This window comes from Mixophyes fleayi, chromosome 3 (assembly GCF_038048845.1).
Source record: "Mixophyes fleayi isolate aMixFle1 chromosome 3, aMixFle1.hap1, whole genome shotgun sequence".
Taxonomy (NCBI): domain Eukaryota; kingdom Metazoa; phylum Chordata; class Amphibia; order Anura; family Limnodynastidae; genus Mixophyes; species Mixophyes fleayi.
In genome coordinates, this window is record NC_134404.1 from 209,743,881 (window position 1) to 209,771,140 (window position 27,260).

Consider the following 27,260-nt stretch of genomic DNA (forward strand, 5'->3'; position numbering starts at 1 on the left):
CCCGAAGAAGTGGCTCAGTTATAGGGGTGTGACCGCTACAGGGACCAGAAGTGAGGTGGGCCTGGAAATTCCTAGAAAACTCCTGATGCCCCCCCAGCCCCAAGAGACACCCATTATGCTCACAAAACAGCAGACCGGAGTCACCTTCTGAGTGTGCACTGGTCTGAGCATACTCGGAACAGGCTGTTTCAATTTTGAGAGCAGAATTCAGGGCCTGAGAAGCTATAGAGGCCTCTGTGGTCCCCTACCCAAATTTTGCTATCAGGCCTGGCATTGCACTGTTCTGCCCTGTCCTGACAGACTCACTATCTCAATCCTGTGTGTTGTTTGTATATAACAATAACTGCAATTATTGAATGCTGAATATCAATAACCAAGATAAAATAATCAAAAAATACTAAACAGGTAGACGATATAGAAAAATAATGCAGACATGTTTTTCCTCACTCCTCTTATAAAAACACATTTACTTTAGATGCCTAGCTACCTAAGAAAAGGTATGAAGAAAAAACATACACTTTTCAGGCTTGATTCATTAGGGAGCTTAGGCAAGAATTTTAGTAAGTTTTCTTACTTAAGTTATCAAGTATTTGTGTGCTACATGAAAATCAGCCAGTATTTAACTTTTGTGCAAAACAATAAACTAATTTGCACCCCGTGCATTGCAGCATGGTTTTGTCCATAAAACGTAATCAAGAAAACTTACTCAATTTCCTGCCTAAGTTCTTTAATGAATCAGGCCCATCAGCCACAACATTAAAACCATCTACCTAATATTGTGTAGGCCCCCCTCATGCCGCAAAAATAGCTCTGACCCTTTGAGGCACAGACTCCAAAAGACCTCTGAAGGTGTTCTGTGGTATCTGGCACCAAGATGTTAGCAGCAGTTCCTTTAAGTCCTATAAATTTCAAGGTAGGGCCTCCACGGCTCGAACTTGTTTATCCAGTATGTCCTACAGATGATTGATTCAGATCTGTGGAATTTAAAGGCCAAGTCAACACCTTGCTCTCTTTGTCATGTTCCTCAAACCATTCCTGTGCGATTTTTGTAGTGTGGCAGAGCGCATTATCCTACATGAAAGAGGTCACTGTCTTCAGGGAATACCGTTGCCATGAAGGGCTGTACTTGGTTTCCAACAATGTTTAGGTAGGTGGTATATGTCAAAGTAACATCCACATGAATGCCATGAACCAAGGTTTCCCAGCAGAGCATTGCCCAGAGCATCACACTTCCTCCGCCAGCTTGCGTTCTTCCCATAGTTTATCCTGGAGAATCCTCTTCCCCTGGTAAACGAAACACAGGCACCCGCCACTTGTAAAAGAAAACGTGCTCCATGGTCCAGTTCTGGTGCTCACAAACCCATTGTATGTGCTTTTGGCAGTGGACAGGTGCTGCCTAATATATCCCACCCTTTGACAGTCATTGTAACGAGATAATAAATGTTATTCACTTCACTTGTCAGTGGTTTTAATGTTGTGGCTGATCAGTGTATATACCATACATAAGAAGAAAAAAAATCCACTTAAAAATAAAGCAAAAATTGCAGAGAAGCAACTTAATAATGTAAAATTAAGCTCATCAATATTGTGTTCTGTTATTGTAGCAGGTTTTAAGACATTGGTCAAATACAAAGGTAAAAAGAGATTAAAAAATAAATCCCTTTATGTAAAACCCCAGTATATATGGGAAACTGTTACGTAAAAGTTGTTTAATAGCAAAAGGCTCCAACCGTGTAATAAAATATACAGAGGAATCACAACCTGCAGAATAAATGGTGCTGTAATGTCTGTGTGACTGTCAGACAAAGAAGTACTTGCAATAAAGTGTTCCGCAGTTCTGTTCCCAGTAATAAGTAACCTCTGCCACAGAGAACATGAAAAGACAAAAACAATGTGGCTGCAGGTAAAAGCAAAAATATGTTGCTTTATTTTATTTATATTTGTAGATTTCAAGACAAAATCTACTGTTACTTGAAGGAAAACTTTTGCAGTTATAATACAATATAATAACAGTTCAATGAAATAAGTGCTTTCTGAAACAGTGGGACAAGTTGTACCTGTGAAATTTGTACTTAGAGCTTCAGCTATTCACCATGCTACTGTTGTATTATTAAAAACAAAGGACAAACTTGATTATCTGGAATTCGTGCTTTCAGAAATATGAAAGTGACTTAAGTTTTAGTGACGTTTTAGAAAGTGGTTTAGTTATGTTATCACCATTATTTAATGTTTAATTGTAGTCTGCTTACTTTGCTAAATAAATCACAATGAGAAAGACTAAAAATAATAGGTCTCAAAAAACATTGATGTTATAGACCACATTTACAGGTAAAGCATACTTGGCAACTTTGGAGATCACCCCTCAGTGAGATCTTTAATGGTGGCAGTGTATTGGGGGTGTGGCCACACTAATTTCGTCATTAGGCCACGCCCCATTGTACAGTGCCAATTTTGGCCTATTAAAGCACAGGGTGGGGCCAGGATGACATGATTAGCTGCACCCTGACCCACTTCACCATTGAAGCGGGCAGGATTCAAGAGGTTGCCCTGCTCTTCAGGAGAGCTCTCAAAAATTCGGGAGTCTCATGGACATTTCTGGAGAATAGACAACTATGAGGTAAAGCATATAAGTTTTGAGGGGGGAGGAGCAGGGTATGCTAACTAGCTTAACTGTGGGGGTTTATGTGACTGGGTCTCTGTGGTTTGGGAATTGCAAACTCACCTATACTCGTCCCTGTTAATGATGGTTATTACTGGAAAATGTATGAAGTAAATACTTCTCAGTGTAAATTGAAAATGCAACTTGTTAAACAACTGTCGTAAACAGGGGACCCTGGAATTCTGCCATTAGTGGGAGGGTATCACAAATCGGGATCTTAGCCGCACTTACCTCATCCGCCGCTGTCATATCACGGCTAGCTGGGTCCCTTCTAGTCATCTGCAGCATTCCCGTTCTCCACACCTTCGTTTGTAAACAAACACATACTGTTTGTTCTGCTGCATGGGCGCGGCCATCTTGGATGCAGTCAGGTGATCATTCCAAACCAACCAGATTCAGAAGCTGTGATCACATGAACTGATCAGCCAATAGTTGTTTGGGACATCCTATTTAAACCTGCTGCTGTGATCTGTTCATTGCCAGAACAACACACTTCTCTCCAGAGGATAGTTCTTGGCTTCAGTGTTCCTGACTGCATTACAAGTGCAGTGTTCCTGACTGCATTACAAGTGCAGTGTTCCTGTCTGCATTGCAAGTGCAGTGTTCCTGACTGCATTACAAGTGCAGTGTTCCTGACTGCATTACAAGTGCAGTGTTCCTGACTGCATTACAAGTGCAGTGTTCCTGTCAGTATTACAAAGTGCACTGTTCCTGTCTGCATTACTAGTGCACTGTTCCGGTCAACATTTCTAGACTGTTCATTCCCCTGCTATATTCTACAATGAGCAAGAAGATCATCCAGGCTGCTAAGTTCTGTTTCACTCCTGCTCCAGCTAGTCCCAAGGGTCCCGAATCGGATCAAGAAATTCAGACGACCGTGACAGAGGGTTTCCCTCCAATTTTTTGGGAATTTCTATTGTCCATACTTGAAGAAGTTGTACAGGTTTGAATGACCTCAAAGGGTTAAGTAAAGTTAAGGATAGGTAGTGCCCAGAGTGTACAAATTATTAAATTGATACCTTTTGGAACTTGGTTAAGGTGTTATTTAGCAAACTGGAGATGTTTTCCATGGATTAGTTAACCAAACTTGATTGAGTAGGGTCTGGTTCCTGGGGTGGGGGCAATTGCGAATCTAACTGGCAATGAATAATTTAATTGTGTTAGGGGGTTTAGTGGCATGGACAGAAGCAGTACATATGGATCATTGGGTAGAAGATGCTATTTTTGTATATTTTAAAAGCATTCCCACAAATGGTCACATTAGTAGATCTTTTAACTTTTCTTCTTATAATGTTAGACCATGCCTCATTTTCCAGGCGATTTTTCAGATCCCTTTTCCATGCTTCTTCATGAGGCTTTTTAAGGATGACTTAGATATTAAAATTGTATGGTACATGAGCGACATTGTGCTACAACACCCTACTGAGTAGATGCATGGTTTTTAAAACTGGGTTAGTTTGGGACTGAATAAAGCTAATTATCTGCAGAATCTAGTAGTGAAGAGACAGGAAGCACTTTTCTTGCATATCCACAATGTAGAAGCATACTCTCTCATGACATGTATAAGGGTAAGGTGCCAACTTGCTTTTGTCAATAATTTTGTCCCAGACTGAGATGTTGAATTGAATAGTGGGTGAAATCTATGCCAAAACTGGTCTGTGGAATTTTTGTAGCCATGGAAGGAAGTTCACACTGCCCTCTTGGAGGAGTTTATTTTCAATTTTTATCCATTTCCTGACACCAGGTTTAGAATGCCAGGAAACTTGAAGTTTGAGTTGGGCTACAAGGTAGTGGTTCTGAAAGCTGAGGAGATCTAGTCCACCCCCTGTGCTTGGCTTTGCTAACTGGGCCATTCTGAGTTTAGGTTTTTCCCAACCCAGATAAATGTACTACATTGTGATTTTAGTGTTGTTAAAGAGAGGTTAGGTACTTGTATTGGGAGAGTTTGAAATAGTTATAAGTATATAAGTAATCTGGGGAGTATGTTAATCATAACAACATTTATTCTACCAAACCAAGCAGAAAACATAGACTGCCATTTAGGAAGTTCTTGATAGATGGTATTCACTAGGGATGAGTAGTCGAATTTTTATAAGTGAGAGTAGTTTTTGATTATATTTACTCCTAGGTATTGTATTAATGTAGGGCGCCACACCATTGGAATATAAATTTGGCAGCCATGTCTTTTAAGGTTCGGTGAGGGATGTGTAGAGCAAATGTCTCCAACTTTGAATCATTAATTGTTTTTATACTTGTACATGGACCCTCATTGATGGAATTCACCTAATAAATTGGTAAAGGATATATATCCTGATTTTCTCTAATTTTAGGTGCCAATGATTCAATACATAGGGCAGAAATTGATGGAGTGAAACGCACCCTTGTCTCGTACCGTTGCTCAACATAAATTACTCTGAGTTCATACAATTTGTCATGACCACAGAGGTGGGGTTATAATATAATGTTTAAATTGCATGGAGAAAGTTGCTCTGATACCTAAATGGCATTAAGATATGTGGTAAAATGCTTTTATCTGCATCTAACGCTATGATGACCAAGGGTAGTTTAAGTTTATTGATGTGATGGATCTGGTTAATTTTTTGTAGGCATTGTATAAACTCCACCTGATCTGGGTCAATCAGAGTGGTGAGTATTCCAGCCTGTTGGCAATAATTTGGGCAAATAATTTGAGGTATGTGTTCAGCAGGGATATGGGTCAATAATTTGAGTAAAGTGCATGGTATTTATCTGGTTTGGGGATCACAATTATTCTTGATCATTTGGTTGAAGCAGGATGGAAGTTACTGCCGTGAACAATATTGTGGAAAAACTGAGCCTATTGAAGGGATAATTTTTGTGTAGAGGTTTCAAAATCCAAGGGATCATTTTTGTGCAAAGGTTTCAAATTCGCCATCAAATAGCCATCTGGGCCTAGGCTTACGAAGAATTTTGTTATTTTACGGCTAGTTTTATTGCTTTTTCTGTTATCACTTTTGGGATGTGGGTACAGTGTAGATACTGTTGAGCCAATAATTTTTGAGAACCAGGTTCCTGCTGGTTTTCCAAGCTTACTGTTACCGTTTTTCATTGAAAGTTTTGAATGTTTTCTTAAAAATTCTGATGAGGTTGCCCTTCCTGTCACTCACTACATTGATTGCTTGCAATGACCTATTAGCCTTCAATTTGTTTGCCAAGAAGGTATATTGCTTCACTTCTCCTAAAATTGTTACTAGAGCCAAAAAAGGCTGTTTATGTAGCCAGCAGTGCTTGTTGTTGTGAAGATACCAGGTTTATCTGGCCCAATGCTACCCATTTCACGCTGGCTGACCACCCACGGGTGCCTTCCTATGCCAGGGAAGACTACCCAGTACCTTCTAGGATTCGTATCGTCACTCAGGCAAATGCAGTTAAGTGCCTAAAGCCCACAACGCTTTTCGTGACACTTTCAACCTTAAAGCCTTTAGGAGTAAGTTCAGGATAATGTGGTAACTGGTTTCTAGTGCTAACTGCTTTGCAGAGCCCCTGAATGTATCACAATACAGTTCCCCTGCAGCTCTACCCAGAGAGGACCTGGGACTGAGTGACCCCACTGCTTGCCACCAAAAATGTGAAGATACCGGGTTTTTCTGGCCCAATGCTACCCACTTCACGCTGGCTGGCCACCCACAGGTGCCTTCCTATGCCAGGGAAGACTACACAGTACCTTCCAGTATTCGTATCGTCACTCAGGCAAATGCAGTTATAAAAATACAACAGTATATTTATTGTCATACGAACAACACCAGAATATTATGTACACACAGTAAATAAATGCCAGGCAGGTTTACCACATCATCTCTCCCTTACCCCACTAGCTTAAGGAGTTATAGTCACCTGGCTGTCCAGACTTCACGACCCATGGATCTCTCTCAGCTGCATATATAGACTCTAGTTAGAAAACCACAACTCAAAACTAGATCTTGCACCTTCATGAAGGAAATTCCAGAATGAAAACCCTTCCCCCTGGAGTCGCTCCTTATATCTCAGGTCTAATTTCCACAGTCTTTCCCCTCCCTGGGAAAACCCCTAGGTCTATTGTTCCTAACCATTGGTCAGTGCTGGAATAAGGGGGGGGGGGTTGGACAGGGGAGTGAAGATGAGCTGTCCTTCCAGAGAGCCTCCTCTGTTAGATGGCCTGTCTGGAGTAGCCTGGTGTGAACAATGGACACTAATTAGTTTTCCTACTCCAGCACCTGGCAACCTGATCTCTACCCATAATCCCCCTGGCTTCACTTTAAAGACATTGAATAACCTTACTGCAAGTTATCAATATATAATACACAATACACATATTTACACTGAGCTACAATGTCCCCTTAGCCACATGTAATTGGACAATTCAGTTGTAGTCTGGTGAGCTTGGGAAAAAAAGCAAGGGCTATAAAAAGTATTTGCTATAATCCACATTTTGTGAGAAACAGAATTGTTAGCGTTATCACACTCGTTTCATCACAGTTGTTGTTGATTTTTTGAGGTTAAAGTAGCCCTGTATTTTTGTGCTAATTATATCCTTGAATTGTGGAATTTGTAGCAGGGACTCATTCATTCTCCACACTGTTCTGGAGAGTCAATTATATCAAATGCTGCCTCCTTGACTAAATGGTCCTACCAGGCGTTTGAATGAATAGATGCTCTGGATTTAATTAATGTGGCAAAGTATCAATTCTAGAGTAGGAATCATGTGGGTGTGAATGGAAGGTGTAGTCCCTGGATGAGGGGTTGAAAGCCCTCCAGGTGTCGGGCAGACCAGCCTTGACTATGTGTTTAGTAAATGATTTGGAGCCCACCGCGGATGTTTGCAAGGAATTTCTACCTGTTCTGTCTAAAGTTTGGGACATAACAGTGTTAAAAACTTCAATCAGGAGTTTGCCTTTTCGGACTTGAGGACCAATCGCACACGTAAGGATTATGTAGTGCCCATCAGCATTGTGTTTGGTTGCACTGAGGGGTGTGGCAGGTGCAGAACAGTAAGATTTTCAATGCCTTGGGCATGCAGGATGTGGGTGACTGTCCTCAAAACTCTCTTTTTAGCAACAGTCAACGGAGTGAGGTCCAGTAAAATATGGACTTTGTTGCCATCAAAGAGTATATGGTTAGTGTTTCTGCTGCTGCCATGATCTGACTTTTAATGATCATAATGTCACTCACCGGACTTCTAGACCTAGAGTTAGGCCAATTGTCCCTCTGTCGGCTCCTGTGCTGCGCTGTCCCCCATCGTGACTATGTTGTATGCACATGTGCAAACCTAGAGGGTCCTTTATAACTTTTCCTTTATGTGTACTGGCTATCCATTATGCCTTTCCATATTTAAAGCACCTCTGACCCCTCCTTAATTGTCTGATCTTGATTCTCACCTCCTCGTGTCAGCTGTGTACTCTATTCCTATGGCTACAGTTACTTCCAGCGTTCCTGCCTCATTGCACTGGTCTTTAACTTTTGTACTTGCATCTCACCTTTTGGCCGGATACTTCTCAGCCACCTCTGTGGTAAACCTGCCTCCCGCTGTATGTTGTAGTGCCCTCTGCTTCTCACCTGTTGGCCGGATACTTCTCAGCCACCTCTGTGGTAAACCTGTCTCCCGCTGTATGCTGTAGTGACCGCTGCTTCTCACCTATTGGCTGGATACTTCTCAGCCACATCGGTGGTAAACTTACCACTCATTGACTTTTGTGGTATTATCATTTTACTACTATTCACTGGCTCCCTCTTATTCTGTCAGTAGTAAAACTACTTGTGACTGATCACCACTGCCTGTGCTATATCTCTCCTGTTGGACTTACTCCATTAGCCTCATATGGGATAACATTACCTCTGTTCGTTTATCCCATAGCATCTGTGTCACGGGCACTAGGAGTCTTTACCCAGGGATCACCAGGTGGTAGGCTTACCAGAGCAATGTAGATGGTAACAGGGTACTCTGGTAGCGGGGTGATCACGGAACAGGAAACAGCAGATGATGAGATGCTCAGGAAAGTCTATGACTAGCAGCACTGGTAATATGGAGGTAATAGTACACGAGGAACTGTAGGACAAGGACACGTGTAGGTAGTCAGTGGTCTGCGATAGCAAGTTGTACCACTGCTATAGTGAGGAGGAATGTCCAACAGAAACGAGGAGGTGATGAGAGTCAGCGGTCTGCGGATAGCAAGTTGTACCGCTGTCTGAGTGAAGGAATGGAATCCAAGTGGAGGTATCCGGGGAGTCAGTGGTCTGCGATAGCAAGTTGTACCACTGCTATGTGAGAGGATACTCGAACAGGTGATACCGGAAACAGGGATCAGTGGTCTGCTACTAGCAAGTTGTACCACTGAATATATATGTGAGGAGGTGCACGGGGAGAGACTGCAACACAGGATATACACAGGCACCTTATATACGATCCACAGTAACATGCACAATATATATATATAAATGACTGAACAGGTCTGCAAATATAGGAAGTCTCTTGAAACAGTCCAGCACAAGTTAACACAGTCAATGATGGCAATAGACTCAGCGTATAGCAGACTCCAGGGGAGAACCAACACAGTCCAGCAAGATATGCAATACACCAGCACAGTCAATGAGAAGTATGCATACCGTGGTTCAGAAGCAGGTAGTCAAATAGGAGTGCAGGGATACCTGAGCGGCAGGAGGCCGGCTGGATGAGAAGTCCCAGGATACCTGAGGCAGCGGTCAGTAGGTGCAGCGCACAGATAAGTAGACCAACAGGGACACGAATCCACAGGAATCAATAACACGTGGAACTGGACTCACGCAGAACCCAGGAGAGTGGAGATGATCCAGCAGAGGAGTAGTAGATGAAATATAAATCCAATGCAGACAGGAGGGTAGACCTGCGGGACACGTGAAGGCGTGGAGCGCGGATCAGCAGTAGATGGATGATAGCGCGGTCAGCAGCAGCAGGACTCTGCGGTACACGGAGGTAACCAGTAGCAACCAATAGTTGTCAGTAGCGATGGCACACGGGATAGCAGAGCAGACCAGGAGCTGTTGATCACGGAGAGTAGCAAATGGCAATGAGAGCAGCAGTCTCGAGGCAACACAGAAGAGCTGAGAAGAGACTGCAGTGCACAGGAGCAGCGGATAGGAATCAGCTAACTTGTCACGATGATGAACACAGGCGAGTTGTAGGCTGGAGGCTGTAGTGCACGGAAGCAGCGGGTAGACATCAGCTAACAATCCCGATAATGAACACAGGCGAGTTGCAGGCTGAAGGCTTGTAGTGCACGGAGGCAGCGGATAGGAATCAGCTCACTGACTTGATGAGGAACAGGTGAGTGGAAGTAAAGTAACGGTTGGAGTGCACAGAGGCAGCGGGTAGGAACCAGCAAACAGTCACAGTGAAATATAATAGCGATGTAGTGGATGAGAGGACTGAAGTGCACGGAGGCAGCGGATAGGAATCAGCAAACAGTCACAATAATAAGTAGTAGCGTTGAAGTGGTTTGGAAGACTGTAGTGCACGGAGGCAGCGGATAGGAATCAGCTAACAGTCACGATGATATAGTTGATGGTAGAAGTGGTATGGGGACCACAGTAGTAGAAGTGGTTTGGAAACCACAGAGGTAGAAGTGGTTTGGAAACCACAGGAATCAGCAGCGCTGAAAACACGAGGAATACAGGAACACCTTCAGAGACTCATAGGGAATGAGACTCCAAGATCAGGCCACGTGGTGTTGACCACAGGTGCTTAATATAGGGAGTGTTGCCTGATCTGCCAATTGAGTTAAAGGGACATACACAGAAGTATAGGAAAGGGCTGCGCATGCGCAGACCCTCAGGATGGAGGACGGCCACGGTTCCTAAATGTCCGGGAAGAGGCACTCACGGTACGGTGAGTGACAGTACCCCCCCTTTTAAAGGTGGGCACAGAACGCCTGGAACCGGGCTTGTCCGGATTTTTGGAGTAGAACTTCTTCAAAAGGGCAGGAGCATTAAGATCTTCAGCTTTGATCCAAGAGCGCTCCTCAGGACCAAAGCCCTTCCAATGAACGAGGAAACGGAGGACTCCTCGCGCAATTTTTGCATCCAATACCTCAGTAATCTCGAAATCCTCCTCCTGATGAACTTGAACTGGCTGCGGAGCTGAGGGAGGAGTTGAGAAACGGTTGATGATAAGAGGTTTGAGTAAAGACACATGGAAGGCATTGGAAATCCGAAGATTCTTAGGAAGAAGAAGTTTCACACATACTGGATTGATTACTTGAATGATCCTATATGGACCAATAAAACGAGGGGCGAATTTCATAGATGGAACCTTCAAACGAATGTTTTTAGTAGATAACCAGACACGATCTCCAATTTTTAGTGGTGGAATAGCCCGCCTCTTCTTATCTGCGAAAGATTTATATTTGATAGATGTCTTCTTTAAACAGGTTTTGACCTGAGACCAGATATTTTTAAAGGTCTGACAAGCAATCTCCACCGCAGGAACTTGGGTGGGCGGGAGGGCAGGAAATTCCGGAAAAGACGGATGGTGACCGTAGACCACAAAAAATGGAGTTTTGGATGATGACTCATGATACATGTTGTTATGGGCGAATTCAGCCCAAGGGAGCAACTCTACCCAGTTGTCTTGATTGGCTGATGAGAACATCCTTATAAAAGCCTCAAGATCTTGATTGACACGTTCAGTTTGGCCGTTAGATTGCGGATGGTAAGAAGATGAGAGTGCTAATCGTATGCCCAAGGTTTTACAAAGGGCTCGCCAGAATCTGGAAACGAATTGTACTCCTCTATCCGACACAATCTCAGACGGACATCCATGAATACGGAAGATCTCTTTAATGAAATGTTCAGCCAGAATGGATGAGGAAGGCAAACCAGCCAGAGGAATGAAATGAGCCATCTTCGAAAATCTGTCCACCACCACCCAAATAGTGTTATGATTCTTACTAGGTGGTAAGTCAGTAACGAAATCCATACTAATATGGGTCCACGGTTTGGACGGAATGGGTAGTGGTCGCAGCAACCCTGCTGGAGTTCTGCGGGAGGATTTAAACTGGGAACATAGCTCACAGGAAGCAATGAACTCTTTGACGTCTCTCCTCATTGAAGGCCACCAGTAACTTCGAGAGAGAATCTCAAAGGTCTTGTGTTCACCGGCGTGCCCAGAAAAACGAGAGGCATGGAACCACAAAAGGATTTTCCTCCTTAGAGTAGGAGGCACGAGGGTCTTCCCAAATGGTAGCGTTTTGGTGGATGAAGCAGCCAGTGAGATACATTTGGGGTCTAGAATGGTATGGTTGGAAACCTCTTCTATATCAGAGGACGTCATAAAAGCTCTAGATAAAGCGTCAGCTTTTTTGTTCTTGGCAGCTGGTTTGAAGGTTATTATTAATTCAAAACGGGAAAAGAAAAGAGACCATCTTGCTTGACGAGGGTTCAAGCACTGGGCAGACTGGAGATATGACAAGTTCTTATGATCTGTGAAGATCGTCACCGGATGGCGAGCTCCTTCCAGAAAGTATCTCCATTCCTCTAATGCAGCTTTGATAGCCAGTAACTCCTTGTCTCCGATAGTATAATTCTTCTCTGCGGGCAGGAGACCCCGAGAATAAAAGGCACAAGGATGAAATTTTTGCTGTTCCGAGCGTTGGGAGAGAATAGCTCCTAAGCCCACATTAGAGGCATCTACTTCCAGGAAGAAGGGGAGTGTCACATCAGGCTGTCGAAGGATTGGAGCCGAAGAGAAGGACTCTTTTAGTATTTGGAAGGCTTGAAGAGCCTCAGGTGACCATTGCTTAGGATTAGCCCCCTTCCTAGTCAAGGCCACAATAGGAGATGCAATGGAAGAAAAGTCTTGAATGAAGCGTCTATAGTAATTGGCAAAACCTAAAAAACGCTGGATGGCACGAAGAGTGGTTGGCTGGGGCCAATGTAGTACAGCATTCACCTTGTCAGGATCCATTTTCAGGCCAACTCTGGAAACTATATACCCCAAGAATGGAATCTGGGGTAATTCGAATGAACATTTTTCTAATTTACAGAACAATGAATTTTTCCGTAGCCTGGAAAGGACTTCTGCCACATGTTGGTGGTGAGAAGGCAGGTCCTGTGAAAAGATCAATATGTCGTCCAGGTAGACGACGACACATACATATAATAAGTCCCGGAAGATCTCATTAATGAACCCTTGAAAAACAGCGGGGGCATTACACAGCCCGAAAGGCATTACCAGATATTCGTAATGCCCGTCTCTGGTGTTAAACGCTGTCTTCCATTCGTCACCGGAACGAATTCTGATTAAATTGTAGGCACCACGAAGATCCAACTTAGTAAAGATACGGGCTCCCTTGATGCGATCGAATAGCTCAGTGATCAGCGGAATGGGGTACCGATTCTTGATAGTAATGGCATTGAGTCCACGAAAATCTATGCAAGGGCGTAAAGATCCATCCTTCTTTTTAACGAAGAAGAACCCAGCTCCAGCGGGAGAGGTGGAAGGTCGAATAAACCCACGCTGGAGGTTCTCCTGTATATACTCAGATGTAGCTTGAGTTTCAGGTAACGAGAGTGGATAGACCCGGCCCCTGGGTGGAGTCTTGCCAGGTAGAAGATCGATCGGACAATCCCAAGAACGATGAGGAGGAAGACGTTCAGACTGAGCTTTATCAAAAACATCGGTAAATGAAGCATATTGAGGAGGGAGTCCCGGTGAGGTAGATGAGATGGAAGATTGCTGTACTTTGAGAGGAATGACTTGGGAAAGGCAACGATGGTGACATTCAGACCCCCAAGACGTGACTTGAGGGGTGCGCCAGTCAATCTGGGGAGAGTGACACTGAAGCCATGGAAGGCCTAAGACAATTGGACTTGTCGTAACAGGAAGGATTAAAAACGATATTTCTTCATGATGCAGGGCACCAATCTGAAGGGTTACTGGAGACGTACTCTGAGTGATGAGACCGTTGATGAGACGTGATCCATCTATAGCCGTCACAGTAATGGGTGTTTTTAAGGTAATCACAGGTAGAGACCATTGATTTACTAATGATTTGGAAATGAAATTTCCTGCTGCTCCGGAATCAATCAATGCCTGTGACTCAAAGGTTTTGGTAGCACAGGAAATCGTAACGTCAAAGGCACAGACTTTAGATTTCATGGACGATGGAGAGGACTCCAGGGACCCTAACTTCACCTCTGCAGAACTATTTAGGGCCTGGCATTTCCCGATCTCTTAGGGCAAGAGCTGAGCATATGAGTGGAATCGGCACAATAGATACAGAGTCTATTCTTTACTCTTCGTTTCCTCTCCTCTGAAGATAATTTGGAACGTCCTATCTCCATGGGAATCACAGAGGGTGAAACTGGACGAAATTGAGGGTTAGAACGAAGAGGTGTTTTAGCCGAAGTTGTTTTCTCAGCCTCTCTTTCACGAAATCTCATATCAACACGATGGCAAAGAGAGATCAGATCTTCAAGTGACGAAGGAAGCTCCTGGGTAGTCAGTGCATCTTTAATTTTATCGGAGAGCCCCTGCCAGAAGGCGGCAACTAGAGCCTCAGTGTTCCACTGAAGTTCAGAGGCTAAGATCCTAAATTGAATGACGTACTGTCCTACTGTATGAGATCCTTGTCGCAGACGGAGGATGCTGGAAGCAGCGGAGGTCACACGACCTGGTTCATCGAACACACTTCGAAATGTAGCAATGAATTTGGCACTATCTTGCAATATTGGGTCGTTTCTTTCCCACAGAGGGGAGGCCCAAGCCAGGGCTTGTCCAGAAAACAAAGAGATAAGATAGGCCACTCTGGAACGATGGGTAGAAAAATTTTGAGGTTGGAGCTCAAAATGGACTGAACATTGGTTAAGGAAACCCCTACAAGTTTTGGGGTCCCCATCGTACTTTGACGGAGTAGGCAGGTGAAGCGTAGAAGCTGTAGACACCTGGGATGGCACTGGGGAAACGGAGGAAAGCACAGGAGCCTCAGTAGTAGCTGTCACTGTCTGTCCAGATGTTCCTTGGGAGGTTAACGATTGATAACACTGAAGTAACAGCTGTTGGCGGGCATCCTGTTGCTCTACACGGCTGACCAGATGCTGCAGCATCTCTTTGGCTGTAGGTTCCGTATCTGGGTCTGTCATGGCCTGATCTTACTGTCACGGGCACTAGGAGTCTTTACCCAGGGATCACCAGGTGGTAGGCTTACCAGAGCAATGTAGATGGTAACAGGGTACTCTGGTAGCGGGGTGATCACGGAACAGGAAACAGCAGATGATGAGATGCTCAGGAAAGTCTATGACTAGCAGCACTGGTAATATGGAGGTAATAGTACACGAGGAACTGTAGGACAAGGACACGTGTAGGTAGTCAGTGGTCTGCGATAGCAAGTTGTACCACTGCTATAGTGAGGAGGAATGTCCAACAGAAACGAGGAGGTGATGAGAGTCAGCGGTCTGCGGATAGCAAGTTGTACCGCTGTCTGAGTGAAGGAATGGAATCCAAGTGGAGGTATCCGGGGAGTCAGTGGTCTGCGATAGCAAGTTGTACCACTGCTATGTGAGAGGATACTCGAACAGGTGATACCGGAAACAGGGATCAGTGGTCTGCTACTAGCAAGTTGTACCACTGAATATATATGTGAGGAGGTGCACGGGGAGAGACTGCAACACAGGATATACACAGGCACCTTATATACGATCCACAGTAACATGCACAATATATATATATAAATGACTGAACAGGTCTGCAAATATAGGAAGTCTCTTGAAACAGTCCAGCACAAGTTAACACAGTCAATGATGGCAATAGACTCAGCGTATAGCAGACTCCAGAGGAGAACCAACACAGTCCAGCAAGATATGCAATACACCAGCACAGTCAATGAGAAGTATGCATACCGTGGTTCAGAAGCAGGTAGTCAAATAGGAGTGCAGGGATACCTGAGCGGCAGGAGGCCGGCTGGATGAGAAGTCCCAGGATACCTGAGGCAGCGGTCAGTAGGTGCAGCGCACAGATAAGTAGACCAACAGGGACACGAATCCACAGGAATCAATAACACGTGGAACTGGACTCACGCAGAACCCAGGAGAGTGGAGATGATCCAGCAGAGGAGTAGTAGATGAAATATAAATCCAATGCAGACAGGAGGGTAGACCTGCGGGACACGTGAAGGCGTGGAGAGCGGATCAGCAGTAGATGGATGATAGCGCGGTCAGCAGCAGCAGGACTCTGCGGTACACGGAGGTAACCAGTAGCAACCAATAGTTGTCAGTAGCGATGGCACACGGGATAGCAGAGCAGACCAGGAGCTGTTGATCACGGAGAGTAGCAAATGGCAATGAGAGCAGCAGTCTCGAGGCAACACAGAAGAGCTGAGAAGAGACTGCAGTGCACAGGAGCAGCGGATAGGAATCAGCTAACTTGTCACGATGATGAACACAGGCGAGTTGTAGGCTGGAGGCTGTAGTGCACGGAAGCAGCGGGTAGACATCAGCTAACAATCCCGATGATGAACACAGGCGAGTTGTAGGCTGGAGGCTGTAGTGCACGGAAGCAGCGGATAGACAACAGCTAACAGTCACGATAATGAACACAGGCGAGTTGCAGGCTGAAGGCTTGTAGTGCACGGAGGCAGCGGATAGGAATCAGCTCACTGACTTGATGAGGAACAGGTGAGTGGAAGTAAAGTAACGGTTGGAGTGCACAGAGGCAGCGGGTAGGAACCAGCAAACAGTCACAGTGAAATATAATAGCGATGTAGTGGATGAGAGGACTGAAGTGCACGGAGGCAGCGGATAGGAATCAGCAAACAGTCACAATAATAAGTAGTAGCGTTGAAGTGGTTTGGAAGACTGTAGTGCACGGAGGCAGCGGATAGGAATCAGCTAACAGTCACGATGATATAGTTGATGGTAGAAGTGGTATGGGGACCACAGTAGTAGAAGTGGTTTGGAAACCACAGAGGTAGAAGTGGTTTGGAAACCACAGGAATCAGCAGCGCTGAAAACACGAGGAATACAGGAACACCTTCAGAGACTCATAGGGAATGAGACTCCAAGATCAGGCCACGTGGTGTTGACCACAGGTGCTTAATATAGGGAGTGTTGCCTGATCTGCCAATTGAGTTAAAGGGACATACACAGAAGTATAGGAAAGGGCTGCGCATGCGCAGACCCTCAGGATGGAGGACGGCCACGGTTCCTAAATGTCCGGGAAGAGGCACTCACGGTACGGTGAGTGACAATCTGTCTCATCTCTTCTCCTGGCCGGACAGTTGTTGCTACAACCATCATATATATATATATATATATATATATATATATATATACAATTGCTCTCCTGTGTATCCTAGCATCATTACTACCATCTATTTTCAATATTTAGCTATACTCCGTTGCTCTGCTGCACTCTTTTGAGGGCCGCGTCCTGCGTAGTGGCGCCGCAAAAACCCAAACCCTCTTGTGGGGGTCCCTGGAGAAGACCAGTCGCTATGTTAGACTCCGCGCCTTGAGAGTAGTGATAACAACTGGCAGAACACTGGGTCAAGAACTCTAGTGACCTTGACACTTAGGTTTAGGACCTCTATCCATGATCTCTTTATCTCTAAATCCTTCAACCTGCTTGCCATCACTGAAACCTGGCTATCCCCTGAGGACACTACCTCTCCTGCTGCTCTCTCTTTTGGGGGCTTGTCCTTCTCCCACACACCCAGACCTGGGGACTGGCAAGGTGGTGGCATCGGCATACTTCTTTCCTCCTGCTGCTCTTTTTGTGTTCTTCCCCCTGAACTCTTTTGCCTCCAAACTCCTTGAACAGGTTGTCTACAGCCGTCTCACCTCCTTTCTCTTTTCTCACTCACTCCTTGACCCGCTCCAATCCGGTTTTCGCCCCCTCCACCCCACTGAAACAGCCCTCACTAAGGTCACTAATTACCTTCTCCTAGCTAAATCCAAAAGACACTATTCCCTTCTTCTGCTTCTTGACTCTCTGCTGCCTTTGATACCGTTGACCATACACTCCATTTGCAAACTCTCAAATCTATAAGCCTCTGTAACACTGTCCTCTCCTGGCTTTCCTCTTACCTCACCAACCGCTCCTTCTCAGTTTCTACACATGACTCTACATCCCCCCTCTTCCCTTACCTGTTGGTGTTCCTCAATGTTCCATTCTTGGCCCCCTACTTTCCCCCCTCTACACCTACTCCCTTGGTATCCTCATCCGCTCCTTTGATCTCCAGTACCACCTCTATGCTGATGATATCCTAGTTTATCTTTCATCCCCTGACCTCTCCTCTTCCCTTCTGTCTCGTGTCTCCTGCTGTTTTTTGACCGTCTCATCTTGCATGTCCCCACGCTTCATTAAACTCAATATTTCCACGACTGAACTCTTATCGTCTTTCCCCCTTCCAGGACTCTCCCACCCCCACCCTCTCTATTTTTGTAAATAACACTACCCTAGTTTCTGTCCCTCAAGTCCGATGATGCCTTGGGGTCATCCTCTTGATTCCTCCCTCTCCTTCAAGCCTCACATTCTGACCCTCTCAAATTCCTGCTACTTCTACCTTCAGAATATATACAAGATACGCCCATTTCTCATAACGGAAGCTACGAAAACCCTTGTTCACTCGCTTGTAATCTCTCACCTTGACTACTGTAAACTCCTTCTCTCTGGCCTACCTGACTCTCACCTTGACCCTCTTGTTTATCCTCAATGTTGCTGCCCACCTCATTTTTCTTTCCCGCCGCTTTGTCTCTGCTGTCTCCCTCCAACAGTCACTACATTGGCTCCCCTTGGCATACAAAATTAAATTTAAACTCCTCACCCTCACCTTTAAAGCTCTTAATCAATCCTCCCCTCCCTACATCTCTAATCTCATCTCTACCTACACTCCGAGCCGCCCCTTCTCATTGCCGGTGACGGCCGTCTCACTACTTCACTGGTCACCTCTTCTCACTCCTGTCTCCAGGACTTTGTCCGGGCTGCTCCCCAGCTGTGGAACGATCTTCCATGTTCCATCAGGTTAGCACCTACTCTCAATGGCTTGAAGCATGCCCTCAAGACTCATTTCTTTATTCAAGTCTATCAGTCCTCCTCCTTACTCCATTGACCCGGCTCTCTCCCCGAGTTAGTACCACCCTATTTGTGTCTCCCCCTTTCCTTTAGGATGTAAGCTCTCAGGATCAGAGCCCTCTATCCTTGTGTGCTCCTTTTACTACTCCATCACCCTCTGTACCTCTTGGCCTCCTTCCCTAGCCCTTTTTTCTTAACTTCGGCCTACTTCTCACTGATTTCTACCAGAACTTTTACACATTGTCCCAGAAATAATGTGATTTGCATTACCATGTTACCTGTGTGTGTGTTTTGTTTTTGTGTTTTTGTTTTTTTTGTTCTTTCTGTATCATGGGTCACTGTTTTCTGTCTATGTCATGTACGGCGCTGCGGACCCTTTGTGGCGCCTTATAAATTAAAGATCATACTAATAATAATAGGATGACATCAAAAGAGGATCTGTACATTTGGGTTTGGAGGGAAGCTCTCTTTCTGTTCTTTTTATAGTGAACTGTTGGTCAGTTCAGGAAGGTAGCAGTGTTTTGAATAGACGCAGGAGGTATGGTTCAAGAGCTCTTGTGTCAACCATTTCCTGAACATTTCTTATGTGAAGATTATTTCTCTTTTCCTGGTTTTTCAGGTATTTATTCTTTACTTGCCCTGTAGGAAAGCCACAGAGAGGTGCTGTTTACCTTGTTTTACTGGGGAAAATGATGGATTATTTCTTTGGCAGCTTCTTTTTTGCTCCTAGCAGATGTATTCTGCTTGGTTGTATATGAGGTGTTCCAGTGATCAACTAAGAAAGCTCTTGGAGGATTTCCAAGTGACATAAAGCATCATGTCAGTATTTAATATGTAGCTGTTGAGAAAGAGCTAATAGAGATTACCAGAGGGTTTAGATTGAGTAAATAATCTTTATTGATATTAAGGTTCTTTCTTTCTAGATATAGAGTTAATTATAGTTAGTCTATTATAACTGTAGCAGTGGTGTAGTATACAACAGGCAAGGAGCAGAACTCTTCTAAAAAACTAGTTTGCAGCAATAAGATGAGATTTCTTTCTTACACTTAGTCAACTGGGATACTATAAGTGAGGCCACTGTCCATTGGGTGGGCTTACTCTTGAAAGGGTTGGGTATGGATAAGGTGCTTAAGAGGCAGAGTAGTCTATGCCAGTGGCACTCGGATGCATCCACAAAGCGGTAATGGTCACAAGGCAGCTGATAATGTGAGAAGTTATAATCTGTAGGTGCGGAATATTTTAGTGGATCAATGTTCCAATGTGCCTATATTTTGTGATTCCTTGCAATTCTTTATCTAAGGCCTCGAGGCCACACACCCCCATGCGTACACTTTTACATGCTGAGTCAAACTGTTTAGCTAGTAAGCTTATGTAGTTATGCTAAGTCACTAATTTGGATCAATAAATATTGTCAAAAGTAAATTATTTTAATATATTGTAATTACCCTACTTTGAAAAGTGGAAGTAAACCTGTAAATAAATATTTAAACATGTACAGATATACTAACTCTTGTGTTTCCTTTCCAATGACTATGAGAATTGTCTTTATTCAGAAATTGGTTTAAAATTTTTTTTTTACTTTATTTCTTGCACACCCCAAGTAACTGACTGCACTTCAATCACTAAATAAACTGTCTTTTACTTGTCTAAATAACAAGATTGTTTATGTTTTTAATAAGGCACATAATTTTATTTGTTTTAGTGTATACTGTCAACAGTTCTTCCCTGGGTGCATCCCCCCGCCAGTCTCACAAAATGTTGAGGTCCAACAAGGTTTTATTCTTGGCCCTCTGCTTTTCTCACTGTATACCTATTTACCTGGTGAACTAATTCACTTGTTGACCTCCAGTAACGCTTGTACACTGAGGACAATCAAATCTACCTCTCCACCCCTGGCCTCTTCACAATAGTACTACCAACTGTCTCTTTGCTATCTCCACTTTCAAAATGCTACCTAAAGCTTAACATGTCCAAAATAGAGGTCATCTTCCACCTCTCCTCAAATCTCCCTCACCCTCAATAACACCACAACTTCCTCAGTCTTCAAAACCTGCTGCCTTGGTGTCACACTTGACTCTGCCCTTTATTCCTCACATCCAGTCTCTCTCGGGTCCTGTCAAAATATTGACAGAATATGCCCTTTTTTACCCAGCATGCTACCAAAATTTGTTTCCATTTTCTTATCTCCCACCTTGAATAATGAAACCTCCTCATATCTGGCACTCCTTTCACCCATCCATCCACTGTGCAAATCCCTATACTAGCTCCCTGTGTCCTCCAGAATCTAATTAAAATTACACATGTGTACCAACAAACACTACCCTTCATAAATTTAAAATTTCTTCTCCCAATACTGTCCCTCACGCCTTCTTAGAACTAACACTGACTTGCGTCTCGCCTCGTCTATGCTAACCACCTCTCGCTCCTGCCACTTATAAAGTTCCCTACCACCAGTGGTGGATCCAGGGGGGGAGGCGATCCAGGCAGTCACCCCCCACCCCCCAGCAGGGACGTTCTGCCTGTGGCTGCACACTAGGTGCTGCAAGTCGGCGTGTCAGGAGGCAAAAATTCTTGCTCAGCCACTCTGATCGTGGTTTAAACACAATCACAACAGCCGGGCATGCATACTCTGCCTGCTGACAGGGACCTGCACATAGTGTGCAGCCACAGGCAGCATATTGATAAAAGTAAAAAAGGGGACGGGGTCTAACCCCCCTCCCCCCAAAAAAAAAAACCCAAAAAAATCTAGATCTGCGCCTGCTTACCACAGGTAAAAGGTATCTGAAAACCCATGCATTTATTAAAGCTTATCCAACTCCCATCTACCATTTGTCTGTATTTATTTTGCCTGCCTCGTATAGCCTTGTTTTATATATGTCTTGTTTTCCCTACTGTGTGGTGCAGCACAATGTTGCAGTGCTTTACAGAGCAATAATAATAAATAATAATAATATTAATAATAATAATAACAACTTTGAGAGGGGTTTTTACAGTAGCACTAGCAAAGTCAGCAAATTGTGATATTCTATAAGTCATTTAAAAATAGGTGTTTTCATTGTTGGGCTTAGTTCCACTTTAATAAATGAATTAAATAAAATCTGTTTCTGAAATGTTATACACTACTTGTATGCATCATGTATGAATATAGGAAACACATTTCTTTTTGACATCTGATTTTTAAAACAGCATGCCAATTATTATTTAGTCGCACATATTAATCATTTGCTGATACAGAACACCTTTCTCATTTTATAGCCTGTAATTGTAATGGGAAGACAAGGGAATGCCGCTATGATCAAGAAGTAGCAGACAAAAATCTGAGTTTGAATATTCATGGAGAATATATTGGTGGTGGAGTTTGTATTGATTGTACGGAGAACACAGCTGGAGTCAACTGTGAGACTTGTAGGAATCGTTTCTACCGGCCGCAATGGGTACAGTATACATGAACATCACATTTCAAATATAATTTTTGATATGAGCATTGGAAATATTCACATTGTAGATGACAAAGTGGCTGCAAATCCCCTCTAACCAGTGATGGCAAGAACATTATGCAGACTATGGTCGGTCACCTAGAGTGCAAACATTGCGCCCTTAAATACTGAATAAGTGACATAATGTCATTAATTTATTGTTTTTATTTTTCCTGGCATCCCCACACTGCTGCCCTGGGGATTTAACTTAAACACACTGTCACCCATCCTCATTGGCTATAAATGTGGAAGGCAGTGTGTATTTAATCAATTAAAGTAACTTGAAGATAAAAAACCTGCACACTTCATGTCAGTGATTAGGTGGAAGTATGGCACTGCATTGTGAGGTCACATTGCAGTGCCACACTCCCAGCCTGTCCTGTAATGTAGGAACAGCAGACAGTAGCATAACAGTCAGCACTAAGACATATTTCCTCCACCTCTTCTTGTCTCCCTTGCCCCCTTGTGCTTGCTCCAAGGTAAAAAGCGTGAGGGGAGGCACAGAACCTTAGGAAGAACTTTCTGAGAGGCTGCTTGTGGAAAAGAAACACTCAGGATGCCCAGTAGCATATGTGCCTACCCTAATTCTAGCCCAGAAACACTGAAAAGGTAGAATTAGGAAATGTTGCTGCTCTACTAGTTCCATACTTGCCAACTCTCACGGAATGTCCGGGAGACTCCCGCATTTTGCGAAAGTCTCACGGACTCCCGGCAGAGTGTGGCAATCCCCCGGATCTACCCACTTCCTAGTGAAGTGTGCAGAATTAGGTCCAAAATGCTGCAATTCTCCGGGAATGGCAGTGTTTGGCCTCGCCCCCGGTGTAATATGACGCGTTTGCGACATTACGTCACGGGGCCAAAATGACGCACATTTTGGAGCCCCGCCCCCCCATCATGCCCACCTACCCCGGCAGGCTACCGAAAGCTAGTTCTAGTACAGTGACTTTTTGGAATGGTGCTTTATTTTTAGAAAAGGCAATGTAAATATAGGTTATACAGAGAAATGAGGAAAAAAGTATAGGCACATCGTTTACAGAGAAAAGTTTAATGGCACTCTACTTAGTGTGAGTCTCGTAAAGTACAATCAATGGCGTTCTAGTTAGTATGAGTCTCGTTGTTAAAGTACACTAACCTGGATGTCCCAAACACCAAAAAGCATGGCAAAATCCAGAACAGAAAAATTCATTGCATGCCAATAGGATTCGCTGATTAACTTACTTTAAAGCAAAAATGTAATATATACACCTTAAAAGTACAAGCAAAAATCTATTAGCATTCGTGTATTTTTATGCTTTGATTTGCATGTATCTCAAGGTATGTCCAACTTAAAATGTAGCATATGGATTCGTTCCAAGCAAAAATACGCCAATCATCATTATCAGTTTTTGTCTAGCATACAGCTGTATCCAGAGCTAGATTTGACAGTCTTCATCATCAATGTCTGCCCTGGACAAAGCTGTTTGAATAGACTATGGAAGAAATTGATAATGATGACAGTGTGCCTTTCATTGTTAAAATCATTTTTTTTTTTAAATGAACATGTCCCCCAAAAATCCCTAATCAGCACCATTGCTATACAATGTGAGTTGATTCTCACTAAAAGAAGGTGATAACAAGAGTTGGGTCCCCCTTTCCAAAGTGGAATCCATCACCAGGCTAGACAAGCTGGACCAGATTACACTATAACAATAGTGTTGAGTTTAAATGTCATATTGGTAAACAGACCCTCTACTGAAAAAGACTGAGCTCTTCCTGCCAACCCTGGTGAGTACTGGCAGGGCCATCTTAACAACATTATGGGCCCCCGGGCAAAGCAGTGCACCGGGGCCTATATAGATATAGATAGATATAGATATAGAGAGATATATAGATATATAGAGATGTATAGAGATATAGATATTGATATATAGAGCTAGAGATAGATAGATGTACTCGCTCAGTGACCCTTGAAGGTTTTTTTTGCAGGTTTTTTCTTTTGCAGGATTATTTATTCTAATTAAGAGCCCTGCCTATGGGGCCCCCTTGCCCATGGGGCCCCCAGGCACCTGCCCATCGTGCCCAATGGAAAAGATGGCCCTGAGTACTGGGATATTGGGTAAAAACTGGGATTCCTGGAGTGGCAACTTTCACCTACTATTACTTAAATTGTGCATTCTTTAATTCAAAACAAGTGCATATTGCTAATAACCAACATTAACAGTTACAAAAATATCTTATAAAACCAGCAGCTCCACAATGAAATTAAATATTTATTTATGTAATAATGTTCGAATACTATATACAGGTATGTGATCTTTTATATTGATACATTTGGAGCTTAGGGATTTCTGAATAAGGGTTTTTTTCAGAATTTGAAGAACCAGGAAAAAAATATACAAAACTAAATTGATGCACCTGGTATTGATGTCTCTGTGTATGACATTATTATTGAAATTAAGTGATTGATTACTCTTTTTGTCTGTATGTACCATTGTTTCTAGTGTTACCATACCCACTAGCATTTCTCGGAATGAACTGCACATAATTCCAGTGGGCACCCTACAGAGAGAAACCTGTATTTAACAATGTACTTCTAGACAATTACACTACAGCACACTACTCACAGATGAATTTCACTGTGGAATAAAATGTGATCTTACTGATAATATGAATATGAGATGAAACATTGATTATTTAAAATAATATTTCAACCGTGTAACGTGTGCAAATTATAATGTGTTTCTGAGAATAACAACTTATTTACAGGAACTAGACATTGCAATGCAACTATTTATTGATTATTATTTTATTAGCTGTCACCAGCCCATTCCAAGCCTTGCCGACCATGTGATTGTGATCCAGTTGGCTCTTTACATGATGTGTGTGTAAAGGATTCAAAAGAAGCTACAGAAGGTAATAACCTTTTTCGTGTTCAATTTAATTATGTTGAAATGTCTGCAATTATTATATTTAATAAATAAATATCATTGCTCTTTGGAGAATAGTTATGCTACTTGTGTCAAATCGCTCATTGTGTTCCATAATGAATAGGCGCACCACCTATATGAAACATAATCTTTTAAATTGCCCCATTACCTGTATAAAAACACTTGGCCTGGATCATTGTACTTTCATATGGCTTCTAGTATCTGTACATTTTACAGTATGGGGTAGATTATTTCATATATATATATATATATATATATATATATATATATATATATATGTGTGTGTGTGTGTGTATATGTGTATATATATATATATATGTATGTATATATATATATATATATATATATATATATATATATATATAGACACGTTTGTCCTGTTTTAGACTCACTGGTATCGGGTTTCCTGTACTGTGACACAGAGATTTACAAGAAAAGTTAAAAATAGAGGTGCATATTTATAATGAGTGGATCTCTAGACCAAATGGAGCCAGGGGTGATAAGTGCCTGCAATGATGCTCTTCCCAAAAAAATCTCTCAGGATAATGTTTTCAACATTTCAATTACTATGTATATTATCTATTCAAGTCCTCAATCCAGAATGACAAAATGAATACTGTACAAGCTGGCATTACCTACAGATTAATAACAAATAGCAAAAGAGAATTACAACCAGCATTGAGTACAAGGGATGCAATGCAGTTGTTCATAAATACAAAGTAAGAAGACATACTGATAACTATATCCAGCCTTAAGAGCAACCTTATAAGCAGGGGATAGAGAACTGTGCAATTATCCATACTTATAAAGCAAGAACAAAAACTGAAAATTACACCCAGTATACAGAACAAGAAATGTGCAGCTGTCTATAAACACATAATTAGAAACAATACTTGGAATTTCACACAGCAAACAAAACAAGAGATGTGATATAGTGTGCTATTCTCCATATATATTAATAGGATCAGATACTCAGCATATTAAAAATATGAATCAATATGCCTCCCCTGCCTCACTCTCATTCTTTCCCTTCCTCTATTGCCTCTACACATACATTTACCCATTATTATTATTATTATTATTATTATTATTATCGTAGATTTGTAAGGCGCCACAGTGCTCCATAGTGCCGTACAATAGGGAAGACAAGGACATACATAAAACAGTACAAAAGTAAAACAAGAACAGACAAGGTAGCAAAATGATTGGAGACATGAAAACAAAGGGTATGTAGGACCCTGCTCATTACAGAGCTTACATTCTAAGTGGAAGAGGGCACAGCTGAAACAAGAGTAGCGAATGTGGCTCAGAGTGGATTTTGGGATAGTTGTGAGGGTGCATTAGTGTGAATAGTGTTATCGAGGATATGGTCTCCTCTAAAATAGAGATGGGATTTCAAAGAGTATCTAAAGATTTGAAGGCTGTGGGAAAGTCTGATTGAGCGTGGTAGGGAATTCCATTAGTGGGGAGCAGCACGGGAGAAGTCTTGTAGGCGGGAGTGAGAGGTGGTTATCAGAGACGAGACAAGGCACAGGTCAGAGGTAGATCTAAGAGGGTGGGAGGGAGACTGAGGGAGAAAGGATATGAGATTTGAGATGTATGCAGGAGAGTTGTTGTTGATGGCTTTGTAGGTAACGGTGTGTAATTTGAATTTGATTCTGGAGCACAAAGGGAGCTAGTGTAGGGATTTGCAAAGTGGTGCAGCAGATGGGGAGAGGATAGAGGAAAACATCAGTCTTGCAGCAGCATTTATGATGGATTGAAGTGTGGAAATAGGGGTGTCAGGAATGCTAGATGGCAGAAGGTTGCAATAGTCAAGACGGGAGATGATGAGAGAATGGATAAGAGTTTTGGTAGCATGTTGAGTAACAAAAGGGTGTATTCTGGCAATGTTTTTAAGGTAGAGTCGACAGGACTGGGAGAGAGTCTGGATGTGAGAAATAAAGCAGAGAGCGGAGTCAAGTGTGACGCCAAGGCAGCAGGCTTTGGAGACTGAGGAAATTGTGGTGTTATTGACAGTGAGGGAGATTTGAGGGCAGGTGGTGAGTCTGTGTTGAGCTTTAGGTAGCATTGGGACATCCATGTGGAGATAGCAGAAAGGCAGTTAGTTACACAAGATAGTATAGAAGGAAAGAGGTCAG

At 43.1% G+C, this 27,260-nt stretch overlaps 1 protein-coding gene across 4 annotated transcripts in view; it reads left to right on the forward strand.

Annotated features, from left to right (window-relative positions):
* LAMA2 (laminin subunit alpha 2) overlaps positions 1-27,260 on the forward strand; it is a 711,555-nt gene that overhangs the window by 254,539 nt on the left and 429,756 nt on the right. For all 4 annotated transcript variants that reach the window (XM_075203053.1, XM_075203052.1, XM_075203054.1 and 1 more), the window contains exons 8-9: positions 21,972-22,150; positions 24,985-25,084. In XM_075203053.1, the coding sequence (XP_075059154.1) occupies positions 21,972-22,150; positions 24,985-25,084 (279 nt within the window). The remainder of the gene's footprint in view (positions 1-21,971; positions 22,151-24,984; positions 25,085-27,260) is intronic.